This window comes from Pristis pectinata, chromosome 35, assembly GCF_009764475.1.
Source record: "Pristis pectinata isolate sPriPec2 chromosome 35, sPriPec2.1.pri, whole genome shotgun sequence".
Classification (NCBI taxonomy): Eukaryota; Metazoa; Chordata; class Chondrichthyes; order Rhinopristiformes; family Pristidae; genus Pristis; species Pristis pectinata.
Window position 1 is genome coordinate 13,204,665 of NC_067439.1, and position 13,243 is coordinate 13,217,907.

General features: G+C 46.6%; 1 protein-coding gene across 1 annotated transcript in view; it reads right to left on the reverse strand.

The window, feature by feature from the left end:
- LOC127586261 (mitogen-activated protein kinase-binding protein 1-like) overlaps positions 1 to 8,882 on the reverse strand; it is an 82,030-nt gene extending 73,148 nt beyond the window's left edge. The window contains exon 1 of the mRNA XM_052044066.1: positions 8,562 to 8,882. Coding sequence (XP_051900026.1) covers positions 8,562 to 8,678 — 117 coding nt within the window. The 5' untranslated portion in view covers positions 8,679 to 8,882. The remainder of the gene's footprint in view (positions 1 to 8,561) is intronic.
- Positions 8,883 to 13,243: the final 4,361 nt, after the last annotated feature.

Sequence of the window (13,243 nt, forward strand, 5' to 3'; positions counted from 1 at the left end):
AAGTCTTGGATTTCCCACCCACCTACCTACCCAGGTACTGTAGTTAATCAATTGCCTTTGAAAGTTATTGGTGGTGATAGTGAAGAGATGTTTTGTAAAATTTCAACCGGGTTCCCAACAACTTAATGTAAATGCTAATAGAGCTCCAGTCTCATTAGCGAGAGCGAAAAATACAAGAACAAACCATACATTTGGAGAGAGTGCAGTGAAAAAAAAAATGCTCTAGGGACTGAATATCATCACATCTTGGGTCAAAAAAAGTGTTCTACTTCAGAAAATTCGACACAGCAGTTTCAAACTATGTGAAAGATGGGGCACAGGTTGCAGATCCATAAACACAGAGAAATATCACCATGTAAAGGATCAACTTTAATATGGGTTACAAATAAAAATTTGGAAACAATTTGAAAATAAAACAAATCATAACAAAATTATTTTAGGCTTAAAAGTCAGTTAACCGTGCAGACTTTCCCTGTCAGATTTCACATCTTCCATCACTAAAGCCAAGTTTTACTATGCTGTTCAAGTCACGGAATCCAAAGCAAATTTACGACATGACATCTTAACAAAAAATGAAAAACAAGCACTCAGGTTTTTGCTGAAAAGCCTCCCCCACTCCAATTCTTCCACTGCACAAATGATCCTCTTCTTTCTTCAGATCTCAGCATGTACTTAAGTATTTTAAAGGTCAAATGTTCTTTAACAGAGTTCATTCCAATTCACATCTGAATTTAGTTATTAACTAATCTGCAGCAGAATGATACAGATCATTGCCTGCAGCTAAGTGTAGTAGCATAACCCAGATTGAGAGTCAGTGAAAATAAAAAAAACAGATGCTGGAAAGCCAAAATAAAAACAGAAAATGCTGGGAACATATGGCAGGTAAGGAGGCACTCATGGAAAGAGAAGAAGAGTTACCGGTTCAAGACCCTTCAACATGAACTGGGAAAGGGAGGAAACAAGTTTAGTTTTCAGTAGCAGAAGGTGGGGGAAGGGATGAATGAAATATAAAAAAAATACCCTGCTAGGGCAAGACTAAATTAGTGGTGCAGTTAGAATCAGAATAGGATTCTTTGCCCATGTATTGTTAATAGTAAGGCTATGGAATATGCCCAATAGGCAAGACTATACCAACAGAAAGAAAAACTGAGCCAAAAATCAGATTGATGATGGCAGAAATGATCAGCTCTGATACAGACACAAGAAAGGAGAAAGAACCCAAAACCAAGGAATTCGATATAGAATCTGAAAGGCTGCAATGTGCACAGGCAGATGGTGTTGTTTCTCAAGCTTGTGTTAGCCTCATTGTAATAATGCAGGAGGCTACAAATAGATAGGACAAAGTGGGAGTGGGATGGAGAATTAAAGTGACAGACATTAGGAAGCTCAGGGTCATTCCTGCAGGCTGAATGCTGGTGTTCCACAAGGCAATCATCCAATCCATGCTTGGTTTCTAGAGGAGGCCACTTTGCGTACAACAGAATGCAGTACGCTATATTGGAAGAATTACAAGGGAGTCACTGTTTCACCTGTAAAGACTGTTTTGCTACCCTGTATGTTTGGAAGGGACAAGATGAAAGGGGTAGATGTTGTATCCTGTGGTTGCATGGGTAAGTGCCTTTAGACAAGAGGCAATTAGTGGGCGCAGAAGAGCTGACCAGGGAGTCACAAGGGAGCAATCCCTTTGAAATGGTGGAAGGGGAGGGGAATACACGTCAGATGCCTAAATCTTTTTGCAGCTGACAGAAATGGCAAAGGATTATCTGTTGAATGCAGAGACTGGTGGATGGAAGACAAGGACCACAGGATCCCTGTTCTTGCTCTGTTCAGGAGAGGGGTTGAGAACAGAAGTGTGGGAAACTGAGATGCAGTTCGGTGCTCTGTCCACTATAATCACTGTTCAGGAAGAAAGACGTTTTAGAGGCATGCATGCAGAAAGTCTCAACATCAGAGTAAATGTGATGGAGATAGAACCGGGAGAATGGAAAAGATTGCCCGATTCAGGGTGCAAGATATCAAATATTGGCCTCCTGCTCTCCTCACCAACAGGAAGGAATAATAAATTCAGGCTTATTTATCTTCAGCTGTCATTCATTACAATTCCCATTTAAAGAGCATCATAATACATTTTATATTCCCCTCTCACCGTGCAGCCTAATGAGATGCAAGAACAAAAACTAAAGATGGCCATCCCAGTAATAACTAAAGATGGCCATCCCAGTAATAAGTACACTTTTAACAAGTGAATTGATGCAGAATTACTTCCAACAGCAACTTCAATGAGTGGCATTCTTAGTTCAAAAGTTTAATGATCAACTAATCTTTGCCACTATAATGAGGCAACCAGAACTGAACAATAGTCCAAGTGTGGTCTAACCAGAGTTCTATAGAGCTGCAACATTACCTTGTGGGTCTTGAACTCAATACCCCAACTAATGAAGGCCAACACATCATACACCACCTTAACAACCCTATCGACCTGAGTAGCAACCTTGAGGGATCTACGGTCGTGGACCCCAAGATCCCTCTGTTCCTCCACACTGCTAAGAGTTCTGCCATTAACCTTGTATTCTGCCTTCAAATTCAATCTCCTGAAGTGTATCACTTCACACTTTTCCAGGTTGAACTCCATCTGCCACTTCTCAGCCCAGCTCTGCATCCTATTAACATCCTGCAGTAACCTACAGCAACCTTCTACACTATCCACAACACCACCAACCTTTGTATCATCAGCATACTTACTAACCCACCCTTCCACATCCTCATCTAAGTCATTTCTAAAAATCACAAAGAGCAGGGGTCCCAGAGCATAACCCTGCAGAACACCACTGGTCACAGACCTCCAGGCAGAATACGCTCCATCTACCTCCACCCTCTGTCTTCTATGGGCGAGCCAATTCTGAATCCACACAGCCAAGTTTTCCTGAATCCCATGCCTCCTGACTTTCTGAATGAGCCTTCCATGAGGAACCTTATCAAGCACCTTACTGAAATCTATGTACACCACTTCCACTGCTCGACCTTTGATGTGCATTGTCGCATCCTCAAGAATTCAAATCAGGCTCATGAGGCACGACCTACCCATCACAAAGCCATGCTGACTGTCCCTAATCAGCCTATGCTTCTCTAAATGCCCATAAATCCTGTCTCTAAGAATCTTCTCCAGCAATTTGCCCACCACTGAAGCAAGACTCACTGGCCTGTAATTCCCAGGGTTATCCCTACTCCCGTTCTTAAATAAACTTTCTTATGCAAGAAGAAACACAGAGAATGTGATTGAAGAGGTAACAAAAAGTGCTATTGTAACCGAGTATGGTAGATATGGTGGGTTAGATGAGGGTGTAGCTAGCTATTTGGGAATATTGTGGCGGTAATGGAGACATGCCAAGTATTCCTAGATGTAGGATAGTCACGTATGATAGGAAAGAAAGCAGAGTATTTGTAAATGTTCCATATGGTTAAGTTAAGATGTAGTAAAGATGTGTTCCAGATCTATTTTACAGGGCACCATCCGTCGGGGAGGGAAAATGTAGGAGGATCAAATCTGCAAGGAATTTAGAGATTCATTAAACTTTTGAACTAAGAATGCCACTCATTAAGGGCCGAAGGGCCTGTACTTTGCTGTAATGTTCTATGTTCTCTCTCTCTCTCAATCAAACACTGATCATACATCATCCCCATCACATTAAGTGAACAGTTGGTTTCATAAGTACTGTCTTCAAAGGAGACATGCAGGTAGACATACATTTGTAGAAATAGCAACATTACAACATGTCACATCACCATTTTGAATGTGCACGTCTTTCAACAATTACTGCCAGCTATGTTTGTTAAATACATTCATGAACATTTAGCATTGCAGCAGTTCCTACTCCAGTGTCAAAACATCTTTTTGGCTCTCAAGTTTCCTTATTAGATTATTCATTTGTTTGTGGACCAGCATCAATTGGTTGATTATTATATTAAGTTTTATGTGCAGTTTTCCTTTCCTACTTGAATCAATGCAGCACAGTAGCAGGGCATTTAATGCCCCTTAGAGAATGAAAAAGTACAATTAGTTCCACTTCCCTTCCTCTTTCACCAGAGTCTTTTGATCTTTCTTCTTAAAAAGTACTAAAATATCCATTTAAAGGTTAACATGGAATCAGATTTGATCATCTTATCAGGCAATGATCTTCAGGGCATAAAAACAAGAACTTATACCTCCCAGTTGATTTGCTAATGATCCGAAATCTGTATCTGTGATTGTGAAATATGCAGACAGACAGGGACTGTATAACTGTCAGACAGACCAAATAAAAATGATCAGAGGGAGGCTCGAAGGCATTTTGCTCTCTAAACATTTTTGATAACATAGAACATTACAGTACAGTACAGGCCCTTCGGCCCACCCATGTTGTGCCAAATTTTATCCTGCTCTAATATCCATCTGACTGTTCCCTCCCACATAGCCCTCCATTTCTCTATCATTCATGTGGTAGATTAGTGATAGAGGAGAGCTTCCTTGGAAGTGGAGTCACAGACAAGACCTCAGCTGTATATGGGAGAAGGGGAGAAAGGTCAATATAGTGATAGAGGATTCAATAGTTAGGGAAGTAAACTGGTGTTTCTGTAGTCACAGACATGATTCCATGATGGTATTTTGCCTCCCAGATGCCAAAGTCAAAGGATATCATTGAGCAGCCACTGACCATTCTGGATTGAGGGTGAACAGCTAGGAGGTCATAGTCCATTGTATTACCAACAACATAGGGAGAAATAGGAATGTGGTGCTGCCAAGGTCCTGAAAGATCAAACAGATGCTCAGAGGTGATAATATCCGGGTTTTACTTCCAGTATCACATAACAGTGAGTAAAGTAATAACAGTGCAGATCAATGTGTGGTTGTGGAAGCAGTGCAGGAGGGAGGCCTTAAGACTTACAGGAATTTGGTATGCGGGAATGAAGCAGGGCAGGTAAAAGGATCATCATGAGAGCACTTTTGTGGCAGTGGTCATAATCCAATTATATTTATAGGAAAAGACAAAGATAAAACACAAGTCAAGATTCTAAATTGGGGAAAGGCCCGGATTGATTCTAAACTTTTTTTGCGTCATCTTCCTATGCACATTTCATGCAGGGGCTCTAGATTTGGCAATCTTGACTTGAAGTGCTGACTGTTCTCCCTATGACCACATGGCTTTCTTCTGAATGTTCCAGGTCTTCCCACATCCCAAAGATGTGTAGGTCAGTAGATTAATTGGCCACCGTAAATGGTTCCTAATGTGTAGGTGAGTGGTTACAATCTTGGGACAGAAGTTGATGGGAACGTAGGGAGAATAAAATGGGATTAGTGCAAGTGAGTGCTCAATGGTTAGCACAGATGGCGAGCCAAAGGGTCCCTAAGTTTACAAGGTGTATAGGAGGGCAAAAAATAAGTTTGGTTAGACTTCAAGAGTTCAATACTGCAAAAAAACCAGAAGACCAAAGTTTAAAGCTACCTTGAAAGAGAAATTAGGAAAGCGAAGAAAGGATATGAAAAAAACAAATATCCAAAAGATAGAATACATGAAGCACATAAAGAGGAAGAGAACAAGAGTAGGGTCAACTGGGGGCCAAAAAGCTAATAAAAACAGAAAATGCTAGAAATAATTGGTAGGTCAGGCAGTATCTGTGGAGTGCGAAACAAGGTGTCAGGCCCAGTTCCCCTGTGTATGAAGGTCCTTAATGAATACTTTGTGGCTGTCTCTTCAAAAGAGGTGGATGATGATGATGATGTTGTTATAACGAAAGATAAAAGGTGTTAAATATTGGCTGGGATAAGAATGTATAGAGAGAGACAAAGTATTAAATTGTTCTGCATTGTTGAAGGTGAATAAATTGCCAGGCCTGAACAAATAAATCCCAGGCTGTTAGAAGTAACAAGGGAAAGAAAAAAAAGACTTGAACTATATTATACTGCTCCTGCCAAGTTTTGCCCACTCGCTTAATCTACGTCACATTGAAACCTCTTTGTATCCTCTTCATAATGTTCCAGTTTAGTGTTGTCCGCAAGACACTCGGGTTAGGCAGCACTGCTCTGATGAGGTAGCTTTGGCTCAAAACATCTATCTACAGATGCTGCCTAAGCTGATGAATGTTTACAGTTTGTTTTTAATTCTCAATAACATATTCTGTTCTTTCATCTAAATCATTGATATACATTCTGAACAGCTGAGGGTCAAGCACTGATGGCCATAATGCCCCACTGGTTATTGCTTGCCATACCTCCCCCACCCCGAAAAGAGCTATTTATTCTTACACTTTCCTGTCTGTCAACAAACTTTGAATCCACATAATATATACCCACAATACTTTAATTTTACTCACCAATCTTTCGTGGAACTTTATTAAAGGCTTCCTAAAAATCCAAGTACATCACATCTACTGGTTTCCCATTTTACTACTGGCTACTCCAGAAGGCCTGACATACAATAATTCTCTTCCAGAAATCCATTGTGATAATCCCAGTGATATTTTCCAACTGTTGTTACCTCATGCTTCATAACAGCCTCCAGCATTTTCCCCAGTACTGAAGTTTGTCTAACCAGTCTGTAATTTTCAGATTTTCTCTCCCTCATTTTTAAAAAAAAATTATAGCAGGGTTAACACTTACCAACCTCCAACGTTATTCTGTATATGCTATTCCATAAATATACAAAATTCTAGAAAATTACACCCAAGATGTTCACTATTTCCACAGCAACATCTTTAGTACCCTGGGATGCAAATTATCAGGTTCTGGAAATGTATCTGCTTTCAACGCCATTAGTTTCTCCAAAACTATTTTCTTATTAATGCTAATTTCCTTTCCATAACCCCAATAGTTCACCACAGAGGGATATCTTTACCCAGTCTGGCTTTTGTACCGTCCGCAATACAGTCTATCAGCAATTTTAACCCTAACCCACCCCCTCCAAACATCACAATGCAAAACCACTACTCCCAGCCTGCAGCTCCCATCCAAAAGGTCCCACGCCCACCTGCTCTTTAACCACCTATTCTCCCATACCTCTTCCTAGCTCAGTTGCCACTGCTTCCCCAAGATCCCATTTACACCCCATCACACACATCCACAACCCTAAACCTCTACTCCACGACCATAATCCGATCTTCTAAACCCCCAGTCCACACCCCCCACACCTGCCTCACCCCCCCACCAGCACCCACCCGCGCACCTACCTCACCCCCCCACCAGCACCCACCCACGCACCTACCTCACCCCCCCACCAGCACCCACCCGCGCACCTACCTCACCCCCTCCACCAGCACCCACCCGCGCACCTACCTCACCCCCTCCACCAGCACCCACCCGCGCACCTACCTCACCCCCCCACCAGCACCCACCCGCGCACCTACCTCACCCCCCCACCAGCACCCACCCGCGCACCTACCTCACCCCCCCACCAGCACCCACCCGCGCACCTACCACACCCCCTCCACCAGCACCCACCCGCGCACCTACCTCACCCCCCCACCAGCACCCACCCGCGCACCTACCTCACCCCCTCCACCAGCACCCACCCGCGCACCTACCTCCCCCCCCCACCAGCACCCACCCGCGCACCTACCTCACCCCCCCACCAGCACCCACCCGCGCACCTACCTCACCCCCTCCACCAGCACCCACCCGCGCACCTACCTCACCCCCCCACCAGCACCCACCCGCGCACCTACCTCACCCCCTCCACCAGCACCCACCCGCGCACCTACCTCACCCCCCCACCAGCACCCACCCGCGCACCTACCTCACCCCCTCCACCAGCACCCACCCGCGCACCTACCTCACCCCCCCACCAGCACCCACCCGCGCACCTACCACACCCCCCCACCAGCACCCACCCGCGCACCTACCACACCCCCTCCACCAGCACCCACCCGCGCACCTACCTCACCCCCACACCAGCACCCACCCGCGCACCTACCACACCCCCCTCCACCAGCACCCACCCGCGCACCTACCACACCCCCCTCCACCAGCACCCACCCGCGCACCTACCTCACCCCCCCACCAGCACCCACCCGCGCACCTACCTCACCCCCCCACCAGCACCCACCCGCGCACCTACCACACCCCCCTCCACCAGCACCCACCCGCGCACCTACCACACCCCCCTCCACCAGCACCCACCCGCGCACCTACCACACCCCCCTCCACCAGCACCCACCCGCGCACCTACCACACCCCCCTCCACCAGCACCCACCCGCGCACCTACCACACCCCCTCCACCAGCACCCATCCACCTACCTTACCCACCCACCGGCACCCACCCACCTACCTACCTCCACACCTCACCCCCCCCCCCACCCACCCACCCACCTACCTCCACACCTCACCCCCCCCCCCCACCCACCCACCTACCTCCACACCTCACCCCCCCCCCACCCACCCATTTCAACCCTCAAAGCTCCACACACCTCACTAGGGCCCTAGGTCTGTAGCCCTCAGTTCCCATCCCCAATCCGCCCCAGCCTCAACCTCGCCCCACTGTCCTCCCCACCCCAACCCAATTACCCCCGGGCTCCCGTCCCGCGGCCTTACCCGCTCCGAGACATCCCTGGCGGCCGGCCGGGACCTCCTGAGGTTGAGCGCGGGCGGCGAGCGCAGCAGGTTCCTGATGCGGCTGGTGATGCTGCTGCTCTCCCCGGCCGTCGCCATCTGGCCAACGCGCTGCCTCCCGAGGCCCGCTGGCCAAAACTTCCAAACAATCGTAAAGAGACACCTCAGAGGCCACCCGTCGCCTAACGCCGACAGAACCCGTGCGCTCTCATCGGCCGCGCTGGCGGACTCGGGGAAGTTTGTTCACTTTCTGCTGTTTATTTACTCCGGGCGCCACCGCGCACTCGCGAGCCGAGATTTAAATTCCTGTCTCCAACGGCCACCCTCGCTCGCGGCACGGCGCGCGGACTCGATTCAAACTCAATCGGCAGCAGGCGATTGGAGAACCGGGAGTGATTGACCGACGGCTTGCCCAATCCCACCGAGATTCTCTTCTCCTGGGAGACCGTTCTGCCTGGTGATTGGATTGAGCGGAGATTGGCAAATGTCTTAACCAGTAGACTTCAGAAAAGGAATTTAAGTCAACGCCTCCCTCACTAAGCACGGATCGACTCGCTGAACCGTTCGGGTCAACCCTCACACTGTAGTCATTGGATAAAACCAGAATGACTGGCAGGGGACTGAACCAATGAACGCCATCGACAATCCAAAACTCAAGTGAGTAACTTTGCAGCTTATATTTCACATTCTTTTTACCCCAGCTATCTTCTTACAGTTGTATTTTTGAATCTCTTGCTTGATCAGTCTTTGGGAATATTTACATACAACGTGGGCTATTGCAGTAATAATTCTGCTTCTGTGTGTGGGTACAGAAACAGTAGAAAAAATGCAAGTTATTTAATTTAAACGTGAGCATTGATAGTCGACAGATATCTTCATCTTCTCATGCTTCTACTCCAATTCTGTAGGTTCTGAGGTGGGTAGTGAGGCCAATGTGAGATCTACAAACTCTACCACAGACAGGGCAATAGATGCTCGAGTGGGTGGGCAAATGGGTTGCCTATTTATTCAATTAAGGGACATGGGCTTCAAAGGCTGAGCCAGGATTTAATTGTCCATGGGGACACAAGTGACTACAGATGCTGGAATCTGGAGCAACAACCAAATCTGCTGGAGGAACGCAGTGGGTCAAGCAGCGTCTGTGGGGGGAGAGGAATTGTCGACGCTTTGGGTGGAAGCCCTACACGAGGACCCAATTCACAGTATGGCACATGGACTCAATTCAAACTCAATCGGCAGCAGACAACTGGAGAACTGCCCATCCCAAGTTGCCCTTGAGAAGGTGGTGGTGAGCTGCCTTCTTGAACTGCTGCAGTCCTTGAGGTATCCCCACAATGCTGTTAGGGAGGGAGTTCCAGGATCTTGATCCAGCGACAGTGAAGGAACGGCAATATATTTCCAAGTCAGGATGGTGTGTGGCTGGGAGGGCAACTTCCAGCTGGTGGTGTTCCCCATGCTTTTGCTGCCCTTGCCCTTCCAGTTGGTCAAGGCGTTGGGTTTGGAAGGTGCTGTCTGAGGAGTCTTGATGAGTTGTTGCAGCACATCCTGTAGATGGTACAAATTGCTGCTGCTGCGTGTCGGTGGTGGGGTGAAAGAGGACTAACTACTTCTGCCATTTTCAATGAGTTTCCACCCGCTCCCAATAAAGAGACTCAGGTTCTTGGTGCCTTCCCATATCCAACTCCATTTTGACTGGTCACAAAACTGGGATTCCCATGATTTGGTGGGGAAGTTGCATTCTTCACAGAGATTTCCTCCATTAATCTCTTACAATGACAGAACTTAGACTGGGTTGCCTGTTTTAGGAGTCTTGTTTCAGACAAGTAAGCAATATGACTCTCCTATCAGAAAAGCTGGAGTGTACTTATAGCCTGAGCAGGGATTGGGACACTGGTTCACTTGTCTTGATAGTGCATTTGGAGGATTTGGCAGAGACATTTGGTGGTAGCTCGCCAATACTTGGAGGTTCCTGCAGTAGGTACCACATATCTCTGATGTGTGCAGGAGGGTAGGGATCACTGCAGTCCAATAGAGCACAGGTGTTGCAACAGGCTTGAGGCCAAGAGCATTGAACAGTCCCTTCCTTAAACAGTCAAGATCTGTGCTGGTGCACTGGAGGTAAATTGCATCATCGATGTCTGCCTCTGCTGAGAGATGGTTCTGGAGATATGAAAAGTTATCCACATTTTCCAGGATCTTTTTCATGAACATTTATTACTGAGGCTTGAGTAATGGTCGAGTAGGGCATGAGGGGCTGAATGGCCTCCTCCTACTTCTGTTTTTTAAGTCCACATTCTCCAGAAGCAGGAGTATCTCACTCGGCTGTATCACTCTCTCACACCATGTAGTGTTGGTTCAGCTTGCTCTACCACCGTGAGGCGAACCAATCCCAGTAACTGACTCGCTGAATGAAGGCAATCAGAAATCTCCTGGAAACAGCAGTAACCAGGCACAAGGTTCACTGAGAGATCTCGCCAGCTTCTACCAGAGTTACAGACGAAGGTCGATGGAAACATTAGGAATTTCAGAAACTAGTAAATCAAGATTGATTTTGGCGAAGAATCAGTGGGACGGTACTTACCTCGTCAGCTGACTTTCCCCTGTTTGTTGTTCAGCCCATCTCTGACTAGCATACCTGTGCATTGAAAAGTACAAGTTGGAAGACAAGCTGGAGGTCATGTGCAGGCAATCTCACCTCCTGCTGGACAGCACAGAGTTTAGAGCTGGAGCACTTCTACGTTGAGGTGAGGGGCTTCATTAGGAAACAAGCAATGGAGTTTTAGATAACCCCAAGCAGGGCTAGCTGAAGAGTGTGTTGGAATCATTCAGTTTGAAGATATGATGAGAATATCCATTGCTGTTGAGCCAAAGCAGGGCAGAGTCAATCAATGTTACTGGGGTGAAAATCAGCAGTTAATGATAAAACGAACATGAGGTCCATAACTAACTTGGGGTGAGGTTACTCACCAGCAATGTGAACTGTCTGGATCAGTTTCAGATGGTTGGCAGGCAGGGGATGAAGCTGTTTGCTGGGAGAGGCAGTTATAACAGCCAGTGCAGATGAAGGCATCAATTTGGCCAAAATTTAGTTGAAGACATTTCTGCTCTTCCAGTACTGAACATCAAGCAACACACTGACAATTTATAGAGAGTGGAGTCTAGAGAGACAGGGAGGTTAGATACTATCAATTCACATGGAAACTGTCACTGTTGTGGATTATTGTAGCTAAGGATCAGAAATAGGAGGTGGACTAGAGCAGAAACTTGGGAGACACCAGTGGTAACAGTGCAGGTGTGGACGAGTAACCATGATGGGTGATTCCCTGTTTGTGACCAAATGGGTAAGAATGGTGTTGGGCGGGGTCAGTGCCAGCCAGCTGGGTGATGGTGGAGAGGAGATGGAGGAGGATGGCGTGGGCAACCATGTCGAAGCCTGCAGAGCTTGACTAAAAGGAGTTGGAAGAATGGATTACCCTTGTCACAATGATATAGGGTGTCATGATTTTAATTGGAGATGTAAAGATGCTGTGGCAGGGGCAAAAAGATGATCAGGAGCATTCAGACAAGGAGTAGTGGGTAAGCTGGGCTCAAACTTGGAGACTTTGGAGAGAAAGAAAGGAAGTTGGAGAAGATGTAGTTTACAGGGACGGAACGGTTACGTTGACAGTGTTCATGATGACAGAGTGATGGTGAAGTGGTCTGTCCCTGGTGAGAGAGGATTTTTAACAATGTCAGGAGAGCATGTCTTATGAGGATAGGTTGAGTGAGCTAGGGCTTTTCTCTTTGGAGCAAAGGAGGATGAGAGGTGACTTGATAAAGGAGTACAAGATGATAAGAGGCATAGATCGAGTGGACAGTCAGAGACTTTTTCCCAGGGTGAAAATGGCTCACGTGAGGGGGCATAATTTTAAGGTGATTGTGGAAGGTATGGTGGGGGGTGATATCAGAGGCAAGTTTTTTTTTAAAAACACGGAGTGGTGGGTGCATGGAACGCACTGCCAGCAGAGGTGGTGGAGGCAGATACATTAGGAACATTTGCGAGACTCCTAGATAGGCACATAAATGATAGAGAAATGGAGGGCTATGTGGGAGGGAAGGGTTAGATAGATCTTAGAGCAGGGTGAAATATCAGTACAACATCGTTGGCGGAAGGGCCAGTATTGTGCTATAATGTTCTATGTTCTGTTTACACTACGTCAGGAGGGAAGTGAGTGGCCAGTGGGTGTAATGTTGAGGGAACAAGAGGCAAGCTTGCAGAGAGCCGAGAACAGGTGAGAAACTGGAGAAAGATGCATGCTTTAGTCTAGGACTGGAGGGGACACACTAACATATGAATTCAGAACAAGAGTAGGCCACTCAGCCCCTCGGGTAGGTTCAGCCATTCAATAAGATCATCACTGATCTGAATGTGACCTCAATTCCACATTCCTCCCTACCTGTGATAAGCAAGGGGGTGAAAGGTTATCAAGAATCTATCTACCTCCTGCTTTATGTTCAATATTCTGCTTCCACCACCCTTTGAGGAAGCATTCCAAAGACTCACATCCCCCAGGAAAAAAAATGCTTTTTCTTTGCCTTCAGTGGGCAACTCTGTATTGTTAAACACTGATCACTAAATCTAGACTCTTTCCCAAGAGGAAAGACACCCTCCAACCTATTAAACT